This window comes from Lepisosteus platostomus, chromosome 6, assembly GCF_059453375.1.
Source record: "Lepisosteus platostomus isolate fLepPlt1 chromosome 6, fLepPlt1.hap1, whole genome shotgun sequence".
Classification (NCBI taxonomy): Eukaryota; Metazoa; Chordata; class Actinopteri; order Semionotiformes; family Lepisosteidae; genus Lepisosteus; species Lepisosteus platostomus.
Window position 1 is genome coordinate 27671188 of NC_142616.1, and position 21734 is coordinate 27692921.

The following is a 21734-nucleotide window of genomic DNA, read 5'->3' on the forward strand; positions in this document are numbered from 1 at the left end:
TACTTTGCTCTGTCCGCTGCTTGCCCCATGTGTTTTGTGCTATATCCATGGTTTGGTTCCACCCTTTGTAGTCTGAGCACTGAATCGTTTCCGGTGCTGACTCGCTTGGCTCAATGCTCTATTCGTCTCACTGAACCAAATGAACAAATCATCAGTGGACTCAGGACCAAATTCATTTGTTTTACTGGTTGACTGAAATCAAAATGAAGTAGTTGTTTGCGAGCTTTTTACCCATATTAGCTGTGTATTAAATGAAGCTGCTACTTCCTAAACTGTTGCGCAGCCGAGGACGTTTTGTGATTGGAATCTTCAAGGTCACTACACGACCAAACAAGGGGCCACAGGTCACAGTGAACTTTCAGTGCACAATATAAGCTTCCTTAGCTTCCTTGTGCTCTTTTTGCTGGGCTTTGTTCCCACATTTAATCTCTAAATCCTGCTCGCCGAATCTAGAACACCTGACCATAAAATGTCGACCCTTTTATTTGCCGAGGGAGTTTTCCGCCACTATTATCACAACCGTTTACATTCAACCTCAAGCCTGCGTGGAAGCAGCACATAGCGAACTCCACGACATTATCAACAAGCACGAAAACTCCCACCCAGAAGCCGTCTCAATTGTAGTAGGGGACTTCAACCACTGCAATCTGAGGAAAGTTCTGCAAAAATACATTCAGCATGTCACTGTACCGACAAGAGGAGGCAATATTTTAGACCACTGCTACACAACAATAAAAGGAGCATACAAAGCGCTTCCCAAACCGAGTTTCGGTAAGTCGGACCACATCGCTCTCCTGTTGCTTCCTGAGTACAAACAGAAGCTGAAGACCTCCCCCATTGCGAACAGGTCAGTGCGTTGTTGGTCTGAGGAGGCGGAAAGCAGGTTAATAGACTGCTTTGATAGTACAGACTGGGACGCATTCAGAGCTCCCGACACAGATTTAAATGAGTATACCGACGCGGTCACCAGCTATATTAAATACTGCACCGACGTTTGTGTACCAGAAATGAAAATTAGGTCATTTCCCAATCAGAAACCGTGGTTCAACCACGACATACGCAATAAAATAAAAGTTAGATCCACCGCGTTCAAATCGGGGGACGAAGAGCTGTACAAGAAATCACGGTATGCATTAGAAGAAGCCATAAAACGCGCCAAACGGAGCTACAGAGTGCGGCTTGAAACGCAGTGCGCTGACACCCGGAGGCTGTGGCAGGGATTACAGTCAATCACAGGCTACAAGGGCTGCAGCCAGGAGATTGACACGAACAACACATCCCTGCCTGACGAGCTGAACCACTTCTATGCCCGCTTTGATGCTCTGAACACGGGCAATGCTGAGAAGACCCCAAGTGTGCAGGGCGAGTTTGTTCTGAAACTCTCAGAGCAGGACGTGCAGAAGACTCTGAGCAGGGTGAAAATCTGTAAGGCTGCAGGGCCTGATGGGATACCACCTCGCGTCCTGAGGACATGTGCAGCCCAGCTGACCACAGTGTTTACAGACATCTTTAACTCCTCCCTGTCACGGTCCATGGTCCCCACCTGCTTTAAAAAAACCACTATTGTTCCAACCCCCAAAAAGACAAAAGTGGCATGCCTGAATGATTACCGACCAGTAGCATTAACATCTGTGGTGATGAAATGCCTGGAGAAGCTGGTGTTGTCACACATCAACTCCTCCATCACAGAGTCCCTGGACCCCCTGCAGTTCGCCTACCAGAGCAACAGATCAGTGGATGATGCTATCTCCCTGGCTCTGCATACAGCCTTGGAACACCTGGACACTAAGAACTCGTATGTGAGAATGCTGTTTGTGGACTACAGTTCAGCATTCAATTCCATCATACCCAGTCAACTGGTGACAAAGCTCAGGGGATTAGGTCTGTGCAACTCTGTCTGCAACTGGCTGCTGGACTTTCTTATCGAGAGACCACAGGTGGTGCGGATAGGCAATAAAACATCAACACCACTCACCCTGAGCACTGGAACCCCACAAGGCTGCTGTCTGAGTCCAAGGTTGTACTCCCTATTTACTCACGACTGCACAGCAAGACACAGCAACAACCGCATCATTAAGTTTGCCGATGACACCACTATAATAGGACTGATCAGTGATGATGACGAGTCCACTTACAGGGATGAAGTTGTACAGCTGCTTAGGTGGTGTCATAGCAATAACCTGGACTTGAACATAAAGAAAACGAAAGAGCTAATAGTGGACTTTCGGAGACACAGGCCACACACTCACAGCCCACTCAGTATTGATGGAACGGAAGTGGAAACAGTCACCAGCTTTAGGTTTTTGGGAATTCACATCTCTAAAGATCTAACCTGGACTGTGGACACTGACTCTATCATGAAGAAGGCTCAGCAGCGCCTTTATTTCTTGAGGTGCCTCAAGCGATGGGGGATGCCAATACATGTGTTGGTGAACTTCTACCGCTGCACTATCGAGAGCGTCCTCACCAACGGGATCACCGTGTGGTATGGCAACACCTCTTCGCGAGAAAGAAAGGCACTGCAGAGAATGGTCAATATGGCCCAGAAGATCATCGGCTGCGGTCTCACCGAGATTAAACAGCTCTATGAGGACCGCTGCCGTGGTAGAATTCTGGCCATCACAGAGGACAGTCACCACCCCGGGCATGAGCTCTTCACCCCACTGCCCTCAGGCAAGAGATATAAGAGCATACGGACACTTACCACTAGATTCTTCAATAGCTTCTATCCACAAGCAGTGAGACTGGCGAACACATTTAGCCATCCCCCTCGGACCACACCTACACCATCACCATCTACCTCATTGTAATTTATTTATTGTACGTCTCCAGTCATTGTTTATACGTCTGTGTTGCTTACATTCAAACTGTCTGCATGTTTACTTGCACATTGTCTATTGTTTGTTTGTACATTGTCTTGATGCACTGTTTGCACTTTGTTTTGTTTTTTTTTTACACTTGTTTTACAATTGAGAGACTTTCTGTAAGTAAGAATTCCATTGTACCAGCACCAGTTACATATGGCAATAAAGTTCAAGTCAAGTGAACTTCTCAATCAATTTGTTTCGCTTCAGTTGGGTAGTATTTGTGTGGTACAGTATGTGTGCAACTGTGTACTGTACACAGTTGTTGTTGAAAAAGTGGCCATAAAATTGAATTATTTTAATTAAACATATATATAAAATCTTAATTGATTTTTTAGTGAAGGGATTTAAATAATTATCACTAATTAAAAGTGAGAATTTACAGTACATTACCCCATAGCCTGGTAACTGCCTTGTTAGTTTCAGAGAAGATTATCAGATTAAAATCTTGTTAGGTGCCAATTTAAAGCAAGGTTCATTACCAGTGATCATTAGCAAGCCAATTTATCTGCAGGATAATAGTCTAACTATTAATTATTTTCACACAGGAGACAACAACATTAAAACGGGGCTTATTTCATATCCAAGGGAACCAGTGGATTCATTAATAGACTGTAGGCATACAGCCTCTGGGTATGATTGACAACATAGCAGCAACAAGGCCTGAGTGGAAATTAGGACATGGGGTTCGTGTTGATTAATTTTCTTGTGTGCTGCTCAACTGTTTGTATAAACAGAAGATTAATGCTTTTTTACAAACCCTTCAATAACTGACATTTAGATTTTTTGCTCTCTGCTTGTTACCACTAAAAAGTGTGTACCATTTATATTAAGTTTCCAAAATTTTATTTAATATTTTAAAAATAGCCTGACCAAATACAAAACAAAAACATTTCCAAACTGATGTGCGTTTCATTATATTTATTTAAAATTCCTTTGATTACTTAGTATTATTTTTATTTGTTGAATGATGAAATGATGAAAAGCTGAGAACTATGATTTTAACCCCATCAGGGTTGGGCTGTATGCCATGTCACCCTGCAACTTACAATTGGCAACCCACTGAAGCTAAGCAGGTGTGAGCCTGGTCAGTAACTGGATGGGAGACCTCCTGGGAAAAACTAAGGTTGCTGCAGGAAGAAGTGTTAGAGGGGCCAGCAGGGGGCGCTCACCCTGCAGTCCATGTGGATCCTAATGCCCCAGTATAGTGACGGGGAGACTATACTGTAAACAAGTGCCGTCTTTCAGATGAGACGTAAAACCGAGGTCCTGACTCTCTGTGGTCATTAAAAATCCCAGGGTGTTTCTCGAAAAGAGTAGGGGTGTAACCCCGGCGTCCTGGCCAAATTTCCCATGCCTCCTAATAATGCCCCTCTATGAATTGGCTACATTACTTTGTTCTCCTCCCCACTGATGGCTGATGTGTGGTGAGCGTTCTGGTGCACTATGGCGACGGCAGGCGGAGCGACGCGCCGGTTGGAGTATTTCTCGGTCGCATTTAATGGCAACGTCAGCTCAAAGATTTGGTTCAAACCACCAAATGGAGACGGGCGTGCTGAAAAGCGGACCTTGCTGATATGGGATTAACTAGGATGAGAGATCAGGGTTGGGCTGTATTCTTTACAGCTTCTGTTTAGCTGTATCCCTGAACAAATTGCAGTTAGTATATTTGGTCAAGTCAGGCATCTTTCAAATCCAAAACCTCATGTCTCCCTCTGCCTCTACCCTTTGTGTTCCCTAATATCAAAAACTTCCCAACAACATCCACAAACTTCTTCTGGGACAACTGTCATTAAGCCCCTAGTGAAGTGCTCTGTAAAAAATCATCAGCCAGATTGACACCTCAATTGGCAATAAAACAATAAAACCCAGTCCCAGAGGCAACAATATGCCATTTGTGCAATAGCTGTCCCCTGCCTACTTTTACCAGCTCAGGAATGAAATCATCCCATCATATTTAGTACAAGAAAAACAGAAGATGCACACTCTGCCATACCAAAAGAAAATGTTTTACTTTAAATTTGTATTTTTCAGTGACGTGTGGGACATTAAGCACACAGCATTTGATTAAATACAAAACACATATAGTATAGCTGAAATCAATGCCAAAATAACTGAGTAGTTGAAAGTATCAAACCTTCAATTGATTAGACCCTGAACATTCTGTATTACTGTATTTCCACTCCTAGCAATCTTCAAGGTATGCAAAAGCAAATGGCCCTTTTCCTGTGCACTTCTGTTTGTAATTAGCACTTTCTATTTCACAATGCAGAGTGAGAAAGGAATTGTCTAAAAATGTTTCTTATTTTGCCTTTCCCACATAGAAAGTCAAAGTTAGCTTTCACAAACAACTGCTTTGCTCTTTTTAGGGCACAGTGTACAGTATGTTAAGAGCTTGCTGTCTCTCTAAATTATGACTAAACCTGCACATTGAAAGATCCATATAAACATGTTCCCCTGGAAAAAGTTGGCTATGTCACAGTGATGAGCCTAATAAGGGTAAAGTAGTTGTCCAAGCTGCTAACAGTGACATTATACAGTATACAGTATGCATAAAATGGAATTAGAGGTTTCTGTAGATGGTTCCATTTCACTTGTCTTTGTGAATTGGCAGGAATGTTTTAATATTATCCCACTACTCATAATGACTGCATGCTCTAAACATGCACCTGAAATAAATCTAAAGGTTACTTTATGTAAGATGGATAGACTAGATAAGATAGATACTCATACCAGGTAGTGCGTCTCCTGCTACCCAGCTTTCATAACTATGGTGAAAGAAACAGAAGTATGTATCACTGGAGTGAATGCGCATGAAAACAATGCAGTGGTGGTCCAGGGGAGGAAAAGTCAGAACATCTCAGCAACCATCGCAACAGGCACAGGGTCAGAGAAGAAGGAATAAGAGGAGAGTGGTGCAGGAGGTCAGCAGGAGTTTGTGCTAATTCATATCCTCTCCATAGAGTTTTCAGTGGTCGTCTGCCAGCATGGTGAATATTACTGTAGCTGTCTCGTAGAATAGAATGTTGTAGAAGGTGCTTGATTAAAGAGGAAACTGGTCTGTCTTTATATGTCAATGACACTGCAGGTTTTGGAGACAATGTTTACTATTTTATTTAAAAAATGGAGAAATCAGAAATGATCAGAGTTTTTTTAAGAATCTGTTCGGCATGCAAATTTCAGCTGTGGTTTGAATAAAAAAAGTGTTTTTGACCAAACCCAGATCAGCCAATTCCAACAGGCTACACATACTGTATAGTGATATCACAGAGAACATCATAGCAGTGTCTGCATACATATCCCTTGCTCCTGATACATATTAGGAACTAAGTATTTATTCCCTCTGTGGCTCTAGATCTTCGTGGGGAACCATGAGAAGGAAATTCCAGTGCTTAATGAATTTCCAGTTGCTGTGATCGCCCGCTACATTCGTGTGAATCCACGCTCTTGGTATGAAAATGGCAGCATCTGCATGAGAGTGGAGATTTTAGGCTGCCCAATGCCAGGTAATTTTGCTTTGTGCAAACAGGAAACCCAAATGAAATCTGTTATTGTGTGTAGTGTTGTTTCACTGTATGAGAAAGAAAGATACAGTACATACTCTCAAGGAATGGGTGAATAATTGATTATGTTGTTTTATAGTTTCAATAAGTATAGTAATATAGTTACAATAAGTCCTTAACAAATCTTTTGTCCGTGTTGATAAACACTCTGATAAAAGTGATGTATTTATACTGATTACATGTGTATGCAGGGGTATATTTGAAGGAAACAGTAAGAGCACTGTTGTTGTAATTTTAACTGCTTGTTTTATAGTGCCTGCTCTGAGATAAGAGTAGGTAGTTTTAGTCTATGCTTTCTTGCTTGTGGGGAACCTCTGCAGAGCACTGAATGACCACTGTCTGTTCACTTCCATACCACAAACTCTATCCACTATCTCCCCCTTCACTCCACTGTTATCCTCTGCATGTATCACAAACACAAATCATAGCATAAATAGAAAACATATGAATTAAAAAATTAAATGTTACCTCCTGTTTCCAATTTTATAAAATTTCAAAATGCAAAATATCTTACCTTACACAGAAAACAATGATAATCTATATTTGTACAGTTTAAATGTTTAAAGTCTTTGATGTATCCTTTGAAATCCCTTTTGTACAGGGTGAGCTTTTCTTGTATGTCATCAAAACTCCTTTGATGCAATTCAGGTGAGCAGGTGAACACATGTGTCTTTAAAAGATGATCACAGTGTTTTTTGTTCTTCTCTGTGACTGGTTTTCATCAGTTGGGTCAGTTAATTAAGGAAGACATTAAACTGTTTCCAAACAGACTAAGAGTCACACTAAATGCATTGTAACTTCATCCATGTCTATTTAAAAGCATTAGAAATATAAAGAGGATTCTGTAAATGACATACTGTAGATAACCAAATTTAGAAACAGAAAAGAAGTCAACAGTACTGTACCAGCTGGGAGTGTGGTATGGAGGGTAACATCTACAGTACAGTACTGTATATGTCTCCCGACAATTAATGCAGGTCTTTGAAAAGCAATTAGGGTTGTGTTAAAACACAAATAGCTTAAGTTTCCATCAATATTCTTCACAGGAATTAGCCAAATCTAAAATGTGTTTTTTATTTGAACTTCCTTCCCTGCTGTATTACCGTATATCAGAGCAAGCAGAGCTGGGAGTAGGACAGCTGGCTTGTTAAAAGTATATTTTATCATCACAATAGAAAAATCATAGAATGAAACACCACACATTTCAGAAGAGAAAGGCTGCCAACAGTCATGAATCGAAAAGGAAATGTAAAGATTATGTTTTAATGTAGTTTATGACTCTGACACTGACTCACCCAGAGACATCACAGAAGATTAAAATTTCTGCATATTTTGTTCTACAATAAGTGACAAATCAATTTTTTATTTAATACAGTATGTCTATAAATACTGTATGTAGGCCTTAAAATGTTGCCTTGAAATGTTTGACCTTTTCATTATGATTTACTCCTCATCACTTGCTGAGTGGTGAATTGGTTGGTAGTGTTTGGCTTTCAATTTATATAAACACAAAATTCTACCATTTGGCACTGCTAAAAGACCAAACCAATTTTAGAATAATTAATCGCATAATAAAAAGACACGGTTGTGATTTTTTCTAGTTTCAAAGACTGCTCGAAACAGTGGTCTTGGATACATGACAAATGTACAGTTTGTGGTACATAATTGCATAGATTTTGGAATAGAGCATGTACAGTATTACATTTATAGTCTCACTAAACGCACATTAACAAAATGTTTTTTTAACATGAAGATTTTTTGTCCTTCATGAGAAAACAATTTTCAGTAGAGTAGAGAAATAAAACAGTGGGAGTATTTTTTTCCAGGCAGACTTTTTCTGGTCACACGATACATATTCCACATTGTATTTTTAAATCATTATTAGCTGAGTGATAGAGCACAAATTCACTCCTAAAATCCTGGTGTGTGATCCCAGTAATGTTTCTGTACTGTATGTTTCTGGGGTGTTTTTCCTTTTTCCAAAACAAATGTTTTAAAGAAAATGTTGGAACTACTGCCTTGACTATTGTTATTCCATTTGCTATGATTTTTTGCATTATTTAGGTATTATTTATTTTTCCACAAAGAAGGATACAAATTTCACTCAAAAAATAAACAGCTGTAATATATATAAAATGATGAAAAAGCAGCATTAACAGTAACAAAAATATTATACACATAAAAAATAACCCAGCTACCTACAAACAATTTCTAAGATGCATTATAGTTCTTTGTATTTTTCAGGAAGATTAAATGGCTCACATTATTGTTTACATTTTCCTTTTAGACATTACTCAAATGTCATATTTCTAGGTCTGTTCTCTTAAACAAATGTTTTCTTTTTCCTTTTTCCGAATGTGGTAGATATTGCAACTGTCATAGATTCTTGAGAAACAAAGAATCATACAGTATGTTACATATGCCTTCCTTACTTTGCTCCTACTCCCTTCATACTGAAGTTATAAAGTTTTACTGAAGATTTCCAGTCATTCCAGGTAGATTATGCAACATTTAAAGAACTGCAGGAGGTTATAAAGCTGATCATTGCTTTTTCGATAAGAGTTAAAATTCCCAATAACACTCTCAGAGGAAGAGTTTAGGATAATCATTTAGCATAAATAGCATGTCTTTGGAAGGTCACAGGAAACCAGATCAAATGCCTAAACTGCATTTGATCAAGGGAGAAAATGCAAACTCCCTTCATGCAAACACATAGAAGTCTGTAATTGAATCCAGGTTTCAACTGTCAGGCAGCACGGCTAACCATTAGGCCAATCATTTTGTGAGATATTTTAAAATAAGAACTAATTTACAACCTGTACAATAATTTACAATGGGAAGGTTATCATGCTTGACTTGTGAAGATAAGTGCAATTGTGGTCTTAGGAAGAGTGTCCTATATTGCCCATACTGACAGAGTTACATCATCTTCTCAGTGCAGCGGGAAGGGCACAATTACTCCCTGAAAGAAAATTGCTTTTCTTTCCACACTTCTCAAGTTCTATCTTAAATGTCACATTTAAAATTTAAATACAAAACCCAAGTTCTATATTCAGAGAAGAATGATGAACTTGAGTTTCATTTTAGCCGTTGGTGCAAAACGTGTTTTTGAGTGGTTTTGCCAGCTTTAATAAAAGAAGGAGATAAAATGACAAAAACCACTCTTGAAGGAAATGACAAGTACATTTTGTGCTTACAGCAATTTTTGCGTGAGAAAACCTGCCAGCGTTTGTGCACTCCACATGTTTGTTCTCCTTACCAAAAAGAGAAAAGGCTGAACTACAGGTGGCTTTGCTATTTTCCCTGTTTCTGTTGAAAACTCAGTTAAACTGATAGCAGGCCCTCCAGTGCAACCCAGGATTCTACACAAGCTACAGACACCCTGAAACAATCTGTCCAGTTCCAAAATTTTAAAAAATCAGTTTAGACGCCTCTTTCAAGTTGGTTCTGCAAGTATTTTGTGCTGTGAAAAATAAATTGAGCAATTCAAAACAAAAGATCTAAAACAACCCAGTCTCATTAAAAAAATGTGTTTGCTTCATTCTTATAAACAGTGATTCACTGTGGAAAATCTCTTTTAATTCTCTTTTTCCAGACCCCAACAATTATTACCACAGACGGAATGAGATCACAACAACAGACAATCTGGACTTCAAACACCACAGCTACAAAGAGATGAGGCAGGTACGTTCACAGACTCCTGGGCCACACCTGGATTTACACAGGGTCAGGAACTGGGATTATCTACAGGTCATAATACACATGTCCTAATTAAAGTCAATACTCAAACTAAATATTAAATTATAGATGTCTGACTAAATGCGAGGTTGGTGTGCAACTGGGATGCCAGCAACAGACAGTGGAGGGGTTTTAAGTCTTTATTTCATTATTATTTTTAAATTGTGTTTTAGATATATGAATTTGTTGCTGTGTAAATTTTACACAGTACAGATTTTATGATAGATTCAAAGGAGAGTATAATTGATCTTAAGATAATACCAGTATCATACATTTTTAGTATAATAGAAGTATATTCTCTATATAATAAGATGTACAGTATGTGGTACTTTAGCAATTAAGTTGTTTCACACAGACAACACTATTCGCTGAATTAGAGATCAAAGAGGTTTGAAAATGTATGGATGGATGTATGAATCATACAATTCTATTAGACAACTACTAAAATTTTGTTTAATAATCTCTAAGAATGGCATTGATGTGGTGGCTTGGAAATTAGTGCTTCTGTGTTTTGGCTCTTAAGTCACGGGTTCGAATTTGGTCTGGAGTGGCTTTTTGTGTTTGAGTGGGCTTACTCCTGGATGCTTTTCTCTCACCTTCCAAAGAATCCTAAGTTACTAAGTGTCCCTTTGTGTATGCTGCAGTACTGTCCCATCCATTTTGTACTGCCACATTATGTCCAGTGCTTCATGGAAATGCTATGCATTGCTCTAAACCATATGAAGAATAATTGGCTTTCTGATAGATGCATGGATCTGTTGCCATCCTCTGTGTTGGCATAAATTAAAATAGGGTGTCCACTTTGTCAGCACCATGGACAGTTCTGAGCAGAAACATTTGTGTTTTTTAATTGTAAAATCTTCAACTCCGTGCTGATGGACTTAAATGAAACATTAAAATTGTAGATCTAATTTCAAATGCATGTAGAAATTAAGATTTGTCACTCAATTTATTGGCCAGATCTCACTCAATTCATTGACCGCTTCTTATAATGAGGGACCAATAGAATTATGGAAAGGATAAGGGAGGAGTGTATTATTCTCAATGATCTGACCCAAACCTTTTTTTACTGTCCGTCTGTTCCCTCTGGTATTGTATTTCTGTAATCAAATTAACGAGCACATTTGACACACACCTCTGTCTCCTCCAGTTTGCACAGCTCTGCTGGGATGAGTCCATCTTTGTTTTTTTATATCTCTGCTTCCAGCAGTTACTTCCACCCACCTAACCCAATGCAGACACAGCAGATGCACATCTGAAAATAATTTTCCATTCTCTTCAAAATGAAAAAAAAAATGTCTGAGAGCTCAAATGCAAAAAAAACATTAGTTACAATAAACCTTGAACAAACCATCCTCATTGTTTCAAGTATGGTTTTGGATCCTTCCTGGTTAGCTAACTTATTTTTTGGCCTTTAAGACACTTTAGGCTGCTGCTTAAGATGATAAAATTTTGCTAAAAAGAAAGTCACTTTTCTCACTAAGCTTTGAGATCTGCAGTGATGATATATCATCGGCTCTGTTCCCAGATAACAGACACTTAGCACAAGGCTCTAATGTGATTTTAATGATTTACCACATGTTAACCAAGTTTTTGGTTTTGGAATTTGTGAAAAAGGATTTGGCTTCTGTGCTTTGTTTTTAATTCTATTTTAGTATTTCTTAACCACATTCATCTGTCAAAAAATGTATCGCATCTTCTAGGTCATTTTTTGTACTGTGATGAATTTTGGAAAATATGAATCATGATAGGTGGCATGATAGATCAAGCTTTCTCACACTTTTTTTTCTAGGCTTTGTTTGAACACGATTTTTGGTCTAACTGATGTAAATTAAATTTAGGTAATTAATTCAAATCCCTTCCCCTTCTAGTGATGAATATTTTCTTGCTCTTCATCCTGTTTTAGGATTAAGTTTTAATTACCAAAGTATGTAGGAGGGGAGTGAATTTCCATCTAGATATAATTTAGTGAAAATACTGTACGTAAAGAAAGCTGTTTCTCTAAACTAATTAGATGTCTTCTAAATATACCATAGTATAATAGTTTTTCAAAGTTGATTGTGACCTACAAACTGTGTAGATGTGAGTACAGTACCTCTGTGGGTTATTCTCAGCACAAGCAATCCCCCTATACCCAATTTTGCTTTTGTGTGGGCCAAGCCTTTATCATTAGCTGACTGTGACCAGGATGCCCGAAGTACTGGCTCAACGCTGTCTTAAGCCTGCAAGGCCTGGGTGGCTTACTTCAGGAGTTTTCTCATCTTGCTGTGAAACAGCACTGCTTTTGTACAGTATATGGGCTTTCACTGGCGTCAGTGCTGTCTGTGGTGTATCAGATGACCTGTGGCTCTGACACTTGTCTCAGTGGAGTGTAAGCGGTCCTTCATTCCCCCTTTATAGTACAATGCTTACTTCAATATGCCGTTGATTAACAACAAACAGTTCCACATTGGGTGGATATAAAATGGAAACATGTTTATCCAAATCTAAAGACATAAAAAAGAAATACAGGCAATAATATATGGATAATGGTGAGAACTGTGAATGGAGCAGTTCTGCAATCTAGAAAACAAGAACAATATGCTCTGAATACAGTGGGTTTACAGGAAATAATCAGATATGGGAATAAAAAGGAATTAATGTAATGGAAGGGGAGCAAGGATAATGTCGAAGTTAGAATGTACAGTAATGTTATCTATTTTTTTGTGATTTATACTATTTGTGAAACCAACACATCAAAATAGAACAAATGGGAAAAAAGCAAGGGGAATCAGGAATTAAAAGAAAAATAAAAGTGGTTTTTGGATGGTCTGAAACAGATTAAAATAAATGTGTCATTGATTCCGTTCAATAGGTTTTAACTCACTTTAAGCAGACTCCTCTGTGTTCCCAACAGCTAATGAAGGTGGTAAATGAAATGTGTCCAAACATCACAAGAATTTACAACATCGGCAAAAGCCACAATGGACTGAAACTCTACGCTATTGAGATCTCAGACAAACCTGGGGAGCATGAAATTGGTAAAAAAAAAAAACCTTCCACTGTCAACAAAATAATTAGGAAATATAGTAATGATTCACAACATTTTAAATTCTAGTCTGTCCAATAAAATGTAGCATGATTAAACTAAGATTTAGGAGCTACCTGTATTCATGTTGTACCTGTTAAAAAAAGTATGAATTATTGTAAAGGATAGTTACTTGCTATAAAATATTAAAATCTATTTTTTGGAGAGATTGAACTACCTGACTATGTCTTTGTTTCTCTTTAATATTAATTAGTCTGTATTTTACCAGTCATCTGTACTCTGTGTAGATATCATTGCATCATTTGATCTCATTCATCATTTTTCCTTAGAAATAATAAAATAGTAGTTTCACATTGTCGCTCCAGGTGAGCCAGAGTTCCGCTACACTGCTGGTTCCCATGGCAACGAGGTGCTTGGCCGGGAGCTGCTGCTGCTGCTGATGCAGTTCATGTGCCAGGAGTACCTGGCTGGTAACTCACGGATACGGCACCTGGTCGAAGAGACCAGAATCCACCTGCTGCCTTCTGTTAACCCTGATGGCTATGAAAAGGCCTTTGAAGTGGTAGGTCTGCTGAACCTTAATTCATCTGAGCAGCTGTGAATGGACTGACCTCACCGGTGCAGTGTGATATGATGCTAACACAGTTTTATTTGAATTATGTAAAGTCAGCTTTTTCTTGTCACCTTCGAAAAGTGGCTATGATGCAGAGTGTTTTTTTTTTTCTAAAGAAAAGAATATGATATCCGATAGTGCGGCTAAAACCAACAAACCCAGATGAAATTAGTGTTTCCATTTGAATTAATTCCTGAATTTTTCCATTTATTCTTTAATATTATTTATTAGGTAGTGAAACCTACTTAAATTATTAGGTAAACTTTCCTAAATTATTAATTATTGGTACTTTACCTAGAATACCATTGTCCTCTCTTGATTTTATGTTTTTCTGTCTGGACTTGTCAGAAAATGATAATAAATAATAAATAATAATTGAACAAAATATGTTTTGTACTGTATTTTGAACGTCAAGTACAGGTTAGAACATCATTATATATGCTCACTGTGTGTCTGTTTATGCAGTACTTACAGTATACATGTTCTAATGAACTTCATTCCAGATTACAGTAGGAGTTAAGGACAGCAGTCACAATATTTTATAGGTATAAGTATTAGTTAACTCTCCACCCAGTCACAATGCTACATGAATATTACTAATATGATTAGGCTGGTTTTATATAATCCATGTCTGATCTCCAGTTTTGAATGGTATATTTTTCAGGGTTCCGAGTTAGGAGGATGGTCCTTGGGTCGCTGGAGTCAAGATGGCCTTGACATCCATCACAACTTCCCAGACCTTAACTCTATCCTATGGGAAGCAGAAACCAGGAAGTTAGTTCCCAGAAGAATCTCCAATCATCACATACCCATCCCAGAATGGTATCTGTCTGAAAATGCTACTGTAAGTCAAAGAAGGGTCCTGGAGAATGAATTTCTAATTGTAGAAAAAGTAAAGAATTACTTCTGTTGTAGGACAACCTTGTCTTAGCATTTTCAGTTTAACTGCCATGTTAAACAAATTTCATCATAAAATTACTCATACCCCTTTGTTTTAATAAAAACAGAAGAACCAAGGGACTGATTTAAATACTTTTCACTAAAGCATTATTTATTTTAACTTAAATGTGTAATGTAAAGGTGCTTATAATGTGGGATACTTTAATTTCTTGCACAACCTCAGAGTCCAGCAGAACAGTTCTTTGTTTCTCCTGGTGAAAGAAAATAAGAAAATGAACAAACTGTTTCAACGGTTAAACATCTTGATCGTTGAAGGCACACATTACCTTTTAGAAAATAGGAGAAAATAACTTTTTTAAGAAAAACAAGATTACATTGAGAAAAAATAGTATTTATTTCCAGAATCATCATGTTTTTAATTTTAAGACATAGCAACGTCTGTGTTTTCGGTGTTTCTTTGCTACTTGACACATGTCCCTTATGTTTGGCTGATTTTATCTGCTTATTATGAAACAAAATGAGCTGCATTTCTTTTCACACTTCAGCCACTGAGCTTTCTGCCACTCCAGACTCAAATTTTATCTCTGGTCACTCATACCACAGCAGATTTAATTAATTTCAGTCCTACAATTTTCTGAACCACGTGTACAGAAGGTTGTGCATTTATGTTCACCATTTTGTTAATGAGACATCCCAACAATACACTTGCCACCTGAATGGAAATATCTGTACAATTTTTAATACAATTAAAACACAATATATACAATACTGTTCCAAATGGGGAGTTACGAAATTGACCGAGCGGTTAAGTCAATAAGTAAAATAATTATTCATGTCCCCCAACTTGTAAGTGATTTCTAGCAATGTACCCCAGTGGCTGGTATAATTAGAGGCACGTGAATTCTTTGTTCTCTGGCACAGCTTTGTTGAGAAGAGTAGTAATCCAGGCACATTTGGTTAAACAAATATGCATTACAATGACAAGATTCAAACGACACTATACACAACAAAACATAAAACACAAGTTACATATACTATATACAGTATTTACAGACAAGGTGTTTCAGAGGCCTAACATTCTGGTTACCCAGAAAACCCCAGACAGCTACTAAGTATTAAACTCATAGTAAGCCTGCAGTGGCCACAAACATCCTCTCTCCTTTGAAGTTTGAAGTGTTTACCCTTCCAGGTGTCACAAACTTTATCTGAAATCTAAGAGACACTTCTCAGTCACCTAAATATTTAAATCATTCTGGTTAATAATATTAAAACCATACTATAGATCGAGTATTGCTGAACTAAGGTATAGTGAAAACACAATTGCTGCTAATTGCTGTATTATACAGAATGCATGTTGCTGTTGAATACATACAGAAAAGGCTACTTTTTATACACTATATAAAAACTAATCTATATTGAACATAAACAATGAGGTAATTGGGGATTCAAACATTTAAGCTTTGCAGCTAGAAATAACATTTCTGTACCCTAGTAAAAAGTGTTTTTTTGGTTTTGTGCTTGGATTTGATAGTCATGAATGAGAATTCATATGTCAATAGAACTATACTTTGTGATACACAACACAACTGTTTTATTTATTGCAATTTGTGAATCTCATAGCTAAAAATGGTACTTTTCCTAGGAATCTATTTTTATGTAGAGAGCCTTACAGAGAATAAGCAATGACTCACTCATCTTTCTAAAATAGTAACACAGCTGCAGCTGGAAAGATCTTTTCCCCTTTAATGTGTTGTTTCCCCCCCGGCTATATTATGATAGTCAGTTGTGCTCAGTAAAATGTGAAAATTATATTAATTTTTCACCTCTGTATTGTTGTCTGTAATACAAAAGGCCTTTATTTTATGCATTAATGGCTTTTTAACACTGGGGCTACAAAGAGGAAAATTGAAAATTTACTTTAAATGTCTGGTAATAAATTATGGAGAACATACCTCAGGAGGAAATAAATCAGTAAGATGCAGTAACTTTCTTAATTACACTTTTAGTTATCAGGCACAACCTTTACAATATCCTTTGTTTCCCTTATTTTAAACTGAGATTTGGTAAAGCTGATTAAAGTATGACATTTTGCTCACAACATTACATTAATTTTTTTTTTCGATTTTCTCCAATAACAGCCTTCCAGGTCATTTTTCATGTCTTTCCAGGTTGAAGTCCTTATCAATGCTTTGAATTGTCCCTGAGACAGCCTGGGTCGATTGTTCTTTCTTTCATGTGGCCTCTTTTTTCCCAGACAGATGTGTGTGTTGGTGTTGTGTGTGGCTGGCTTGTGTCACTCTGGAATATATGAGGATATGTAAGCTAGCTATGTAACCAAGGACACCTCTCTGGTGTCAGTTTTGGGGGTTTTCTCTTGATGTTTCTGCTCCAGGTTTGTAAGTGTGCTTTTCTGAGCATTCGGTGCCAAAAGAAAGCACCCTTGGTATCTGCACTTCATTGCAAGGTTTTTCCCAGTTACTTCCTAACTGCATGGCCTTTAGCTGCAAGCTCCCAGAACTACAGGTTATTTACAGTAGGTCTTTTTGTAGGTATAAAGCAGTGGATGGACTAAAGTTTTGCAAATGAGTGAATGCATCAAGGCTGTTCTGGTCCGTGGAGTTTTCCACAGCACTGACTGCTTTTCTCTTCCCCGCTGGTCAAGGTGGCCATGGAAAGCCGCGCGGTGATCGCCTGGATGGAGAAGATACCCTTCGTTCTTGGTGGGAATCTGCAGGGGGGAGAGCTGGTGGTAACTTTCCCCTATGACATGGCGCGGTCTCAGCACAAGACCCAGGAGCAAACCCCCACGCCCGACGACCCAGTCTTCCGTTGGCTGGCGTTCTCTTATGCCTCCACTCACCGCCTCATGACCGATGCCAGCCGACGAGTCTGCCACACCCAAGATTTCGCCAAGGAGGACGGGACCATCAATGGAGCATCATGGCACACTGTGGCCGGGAGTAAGTTTACCAACTTCCATTGCTCTTCCGTTCTCTCTCTTTCACTTTGTCTTTTTCTCCAGGGTGTTCTGTTCTTATGAACAACTTCAGAAGTAGAGCCACAACAATAAAACAGCACAATTTCCATCTATCATTTCAAACATCTATTTTATGCACATAAGGGAAAATATATTAAATGCATTGGCAAATCTTTCATTGTGTCTGTCTCTCCTCTCTTTGTCACAGTAGCCATATTAAAATACTGTATTACGTTCACCAGATGAACCTATAGCCCTTTAACTTTTTTAATGTGATGGTCATCTCCATTATGAATGATTCTCTTCCAATTTACAGATATAAATGAATACACCACAGTCCAGTGTTTCTGTGTTCATTAACTCATTCTCTGCTTTTTGTGTGCTTCATATTAAAACTTTCTTATTTCATAAACAATATTTTTTAAAAGGTAAAGCTTTTTTATTTCCTGTGCACCAACCCCCACACGAAATGTACATGTTATCTTAAATGGCCCCTGTTTCTACACAAAATGTCCTCAGATACGGCAATTTTCTGATTTTGGCTGATGATGTTCTTTCTAGCACAGTTAGTTCAGGAACAAAAACATGTCAGCAACACTTCTCCTTTATCCCCTTGCATCTTTGAAGGCAGCCAGCTTTTTGTGGCACTGAAGTGCTGACAGGGCCTTTTATTGTGTTTCTGCATAGCATGGATTATTCACAAGTCAGAAGGGGCAGCACTATAATCAGGAGTAGATATGAGCCTCAGAAAATTGTTTTGTTCCAGAGTAAACATTCTGTTTCTCAAGTAGGGATATTTCTAAGTCAAAGGGTTTATAAAGTCAGGAGCTAGAGGAGAAAAAAGAATGTCTAGGTAATGTCATTCCATGTTTCTATTTTAAAAGAAAATACTGATCTCAGAGAGGGACACTGCACCCATCTTTGAAGAATTAATTATGGAAGTAGCCAACAGATAAACTCTTCCGTTTTGACAGGTATGAATGATTTCAGCTACTTGCACACCAACTGCTTTGAACTGTCGATGTACGTGGGCTGTGACAAATTCCCTCATGAGAGTGAGCTGCCAGAAGAGTGGGAGAACAATCGCGAGTCGCTGCTTGTGTTTATGGAGCAGGTACAGAGAGAAATATCTCAATTCCTGAGAGTCAGGGACAAAAATATATGCAAACATGTCAGGGGAAAATACGTGGAAACAAAAGTGGTGCAAGCTGCAAGGTGACTTTGATCTGGAAAGCAGGGATAGGACTAATACCTTTCTCAACAGATATTAATACTGTTCTCAGATATAAGCAAACACACCAACAGACATCCCCATACCTTAGAGAAATTGTTGCAATATTTAGGAATTTGGTTTGGATAACATCTGTGTTCTTTCCTTAGCATTTGCGTGATTTAGAACAAATTACACATGTACTGTATAGACACATTCCTCAACATAGGCAAATGAAACTGACAAGATGCATTGAAACAAATAATGTTTCTGTGCTGTAATAGAGTTTATATACAATTTTACCAACAAGTATCTTAAATCTTATTTGTTAATGGATCCCCAGACTTATTTTTCCTGGGCCAGGAGTGCTGCCTGGACTCCATGGATTCTGAAGGCTGAAGGCTTTTAGGCATATCATTCTCAGTGTGATTGACTCCAGACAGAAAGAGACGATGTGTTCGTTTGATTCACAGTCCAAGGCAGAGGTGCACAACCGCACTGCAGGAAGACCACAGTGTCTTCAGGTTTGCATTCTACCTGAGCCTAACTGAACCTAATTGAACTAATTATTGACTTAACTTGACCAGCATAGCATCTCGTGTCAGTTATTTAGGTGCTGGAGAAATATACTGTAGATACCTGTAAGACCTGTTGAATTGCAGCCTTCCAGGAATACAGTCATATATCTCTTGTAAAGAGCCATTTGGTGATTTTATGGGCTCTGACAAAGAGGAAGAACAAGCTGAGCTGAATTCATTGTTGCCTGAAAAGAGAAAATGTGGAGAGAAGCCCAAGGGAAAGGATTGTAGACAGTATTCTTGATGATCCTAAGATCTCAAATGACTTAACGTTTTCAGTAAATGAAAAAAATGTTTGGACTGCAAAAGAGCAGGATTCAGTTTTGGTCCTACAGTATACCTATTGAAGCAGAAGTATGAAAGAGAGGTTCGCATAATTGCTTTATGTTTTAAGCAAAAATTTCCTTTTTAGCGCTCAATTCCACCCACTCCGGAACAAATCAGAAAAGTTCAGATTTTTTTACACATTGTTCTGAGGTGACAGTATCTGTGGTTGCCAGCAGCACTCTGTCAAAGAAATAAGAAGTTTTGTTTGTGGGAAGCATCTTGTCTCAATTTATTTAGTTTCGCTATATCTTTAGTCAAAAGGCAAAGAATTGAAATTGACCTTACTTGCTCACCATGGTGCTGCCCTCAGTGTAGGAGATAGCACAGTACCAGTGAAGAATGAGAAAACCATCACAGGAATAATGGAAACTATAGATTTTCTTTTTTCCCCTTCGGTGTAATGTAACTGTGGATAATGCTAACCCTAAGTCTTGAATAGATATGTCATTTTCGTTTACTGCCTTGAAGCATTTCAGACTGTATTTCAGACAATGAAAGAAGGTTAGAATCTTTTTGACAAGAATATTGCTTGACTAGCTTAAAGGAGCCTGTTGTAATGCGTAAAGGACCAAGAACATTGTTGATAAAGTGAAAAACTGGATATACTGTACAGTATATGAATGTACACTGACTTGGGCTAGATGGTATATCTGCACTATTGAATACTGTGTATAAATGCACTCTATTTGCTGAATATATCATATACATATTTTAAAATGCATTATTGTTGATGGTGGTATAGAGCAGAATATTTTCTTAAAGCACAAGAGTCTGGTTGTCTTTGGGACTGTTTTGGATATAATGGACTATTTACATTGTGCACAATGCAGATTGACTGTGTGCTACAGGAGAATAGGAAGTATAATACTGTATGTACTGTATTTCACTAGAGCTCATACAGTATAGTTGTGTTTGGGTTTTTACTTTATAACATTATGATATGAGGTTTGTTTGTGCCACACAGCCCTAGGTTCCATACTTAAGGTACTAAAGAAGATGAGCTGGATTATGCTGGAAACTGGGGGGATCACACATAGGACAAAAATGTCAAATTTTGTGCCCCAAATAATAGTTTTCCCCTCATCACAAAGTAGCGATCTCCTAGGTACTGGCAGGTAAACCATATTATAACTGAACGGCTTGCCTGCAAAAGTATGTTCTCTGTTGAATCAGTGACGTAATAATTGAAAAAGCATTTACAGTATGATGCTCTTTAGTGAGTAATAATCATATTTAAATTGAACTGCATACCACAAGCTTTCATTTTTGTCCTAGGGACAGATTTACAAGGCCAATCTCACACCTGCCTCCTGACCATCAGTGTCAGTACTTGCCATCATTTAGAAGCTGGTAAGGGAGGCGGGTTCAGTTCAAGTGCACACAAAAAAGTGAACATATCCATTAAATATATTTGCTGCTTTATTGCTGGAAAAAAGTTCATGTGCATTTGGCACTGTTCATCTGTATTCAGATGACTGCATCCAATTCTAGAAAAGAAGATTATTCACCAGATTACTGCAGTTGCTTTACATTAGCTGTCATTTAAGATCAGCAGAGGCTATAAAACAATAAATGGTATACTGTGTCATAAGTCAGTAGATTTATCGCAGTAGCCTCTGTTAGCTGTGTTAAAAGTTATATTCTGTATCTACAGTATGTATTATACATGAGCACAATACATACAGTATGCACTCACCAGCTGTAACACTTATGAACATGAATGTTATTACTTATAACTTAGAACTAAAAAATAAAAAATGTTGTTCTGGCAATCCTTTGTTGTATAGTGACAGTGTTATTCCTCCACCATCCCATGTTGACACCTCATCTCTCAGTATAACTTTCCCACTGGCTTTTTTCTCTTGGCTTCTGGTTTCATTCTTTTGTGTTGGCAAAAACAAAAACTTAAGATGACCTCTCTCTTGGAAGACCTTTA

General features: G+C 38.2%; 1 protein-coding gene across 1 annotated transcript in view; it reads left to right on the plus strand.

Moving 5' to 3' along the window:
• cpxm2 (carboxypeptidase X (M14 family), member 2) overlaps positions 1-21734 on the plus strand; it is a 66813-nt gene that overhangs the window by 36058 nt on the left and 9021 nt on the right. The window contains exons 6-12 of the mRNA XM_088635154.1: positions 6220-6370; positions 10023-10111; positions 13062-13185; positions 13559-13755; positions 14471-14650; positions 17369-17666; positions 18658-18797. Of these exons, the coding sequence (XP_088491280.1) occupies positions 6220-6370; positions 10023-10111; positions 13062-13185; positions 13559-13755; positions 14471-14650; positions 17369-17666; positions 18658-18797 (1179 nt within the window). The remainder of the gene's footprint in view (positions 1-6219; positions 6371-10022; positions 10112-13061; positions 13186-13558; positions 13756-14470; positions 14651-17368; positions 17667-18657; positions 18798-21734) is intronic.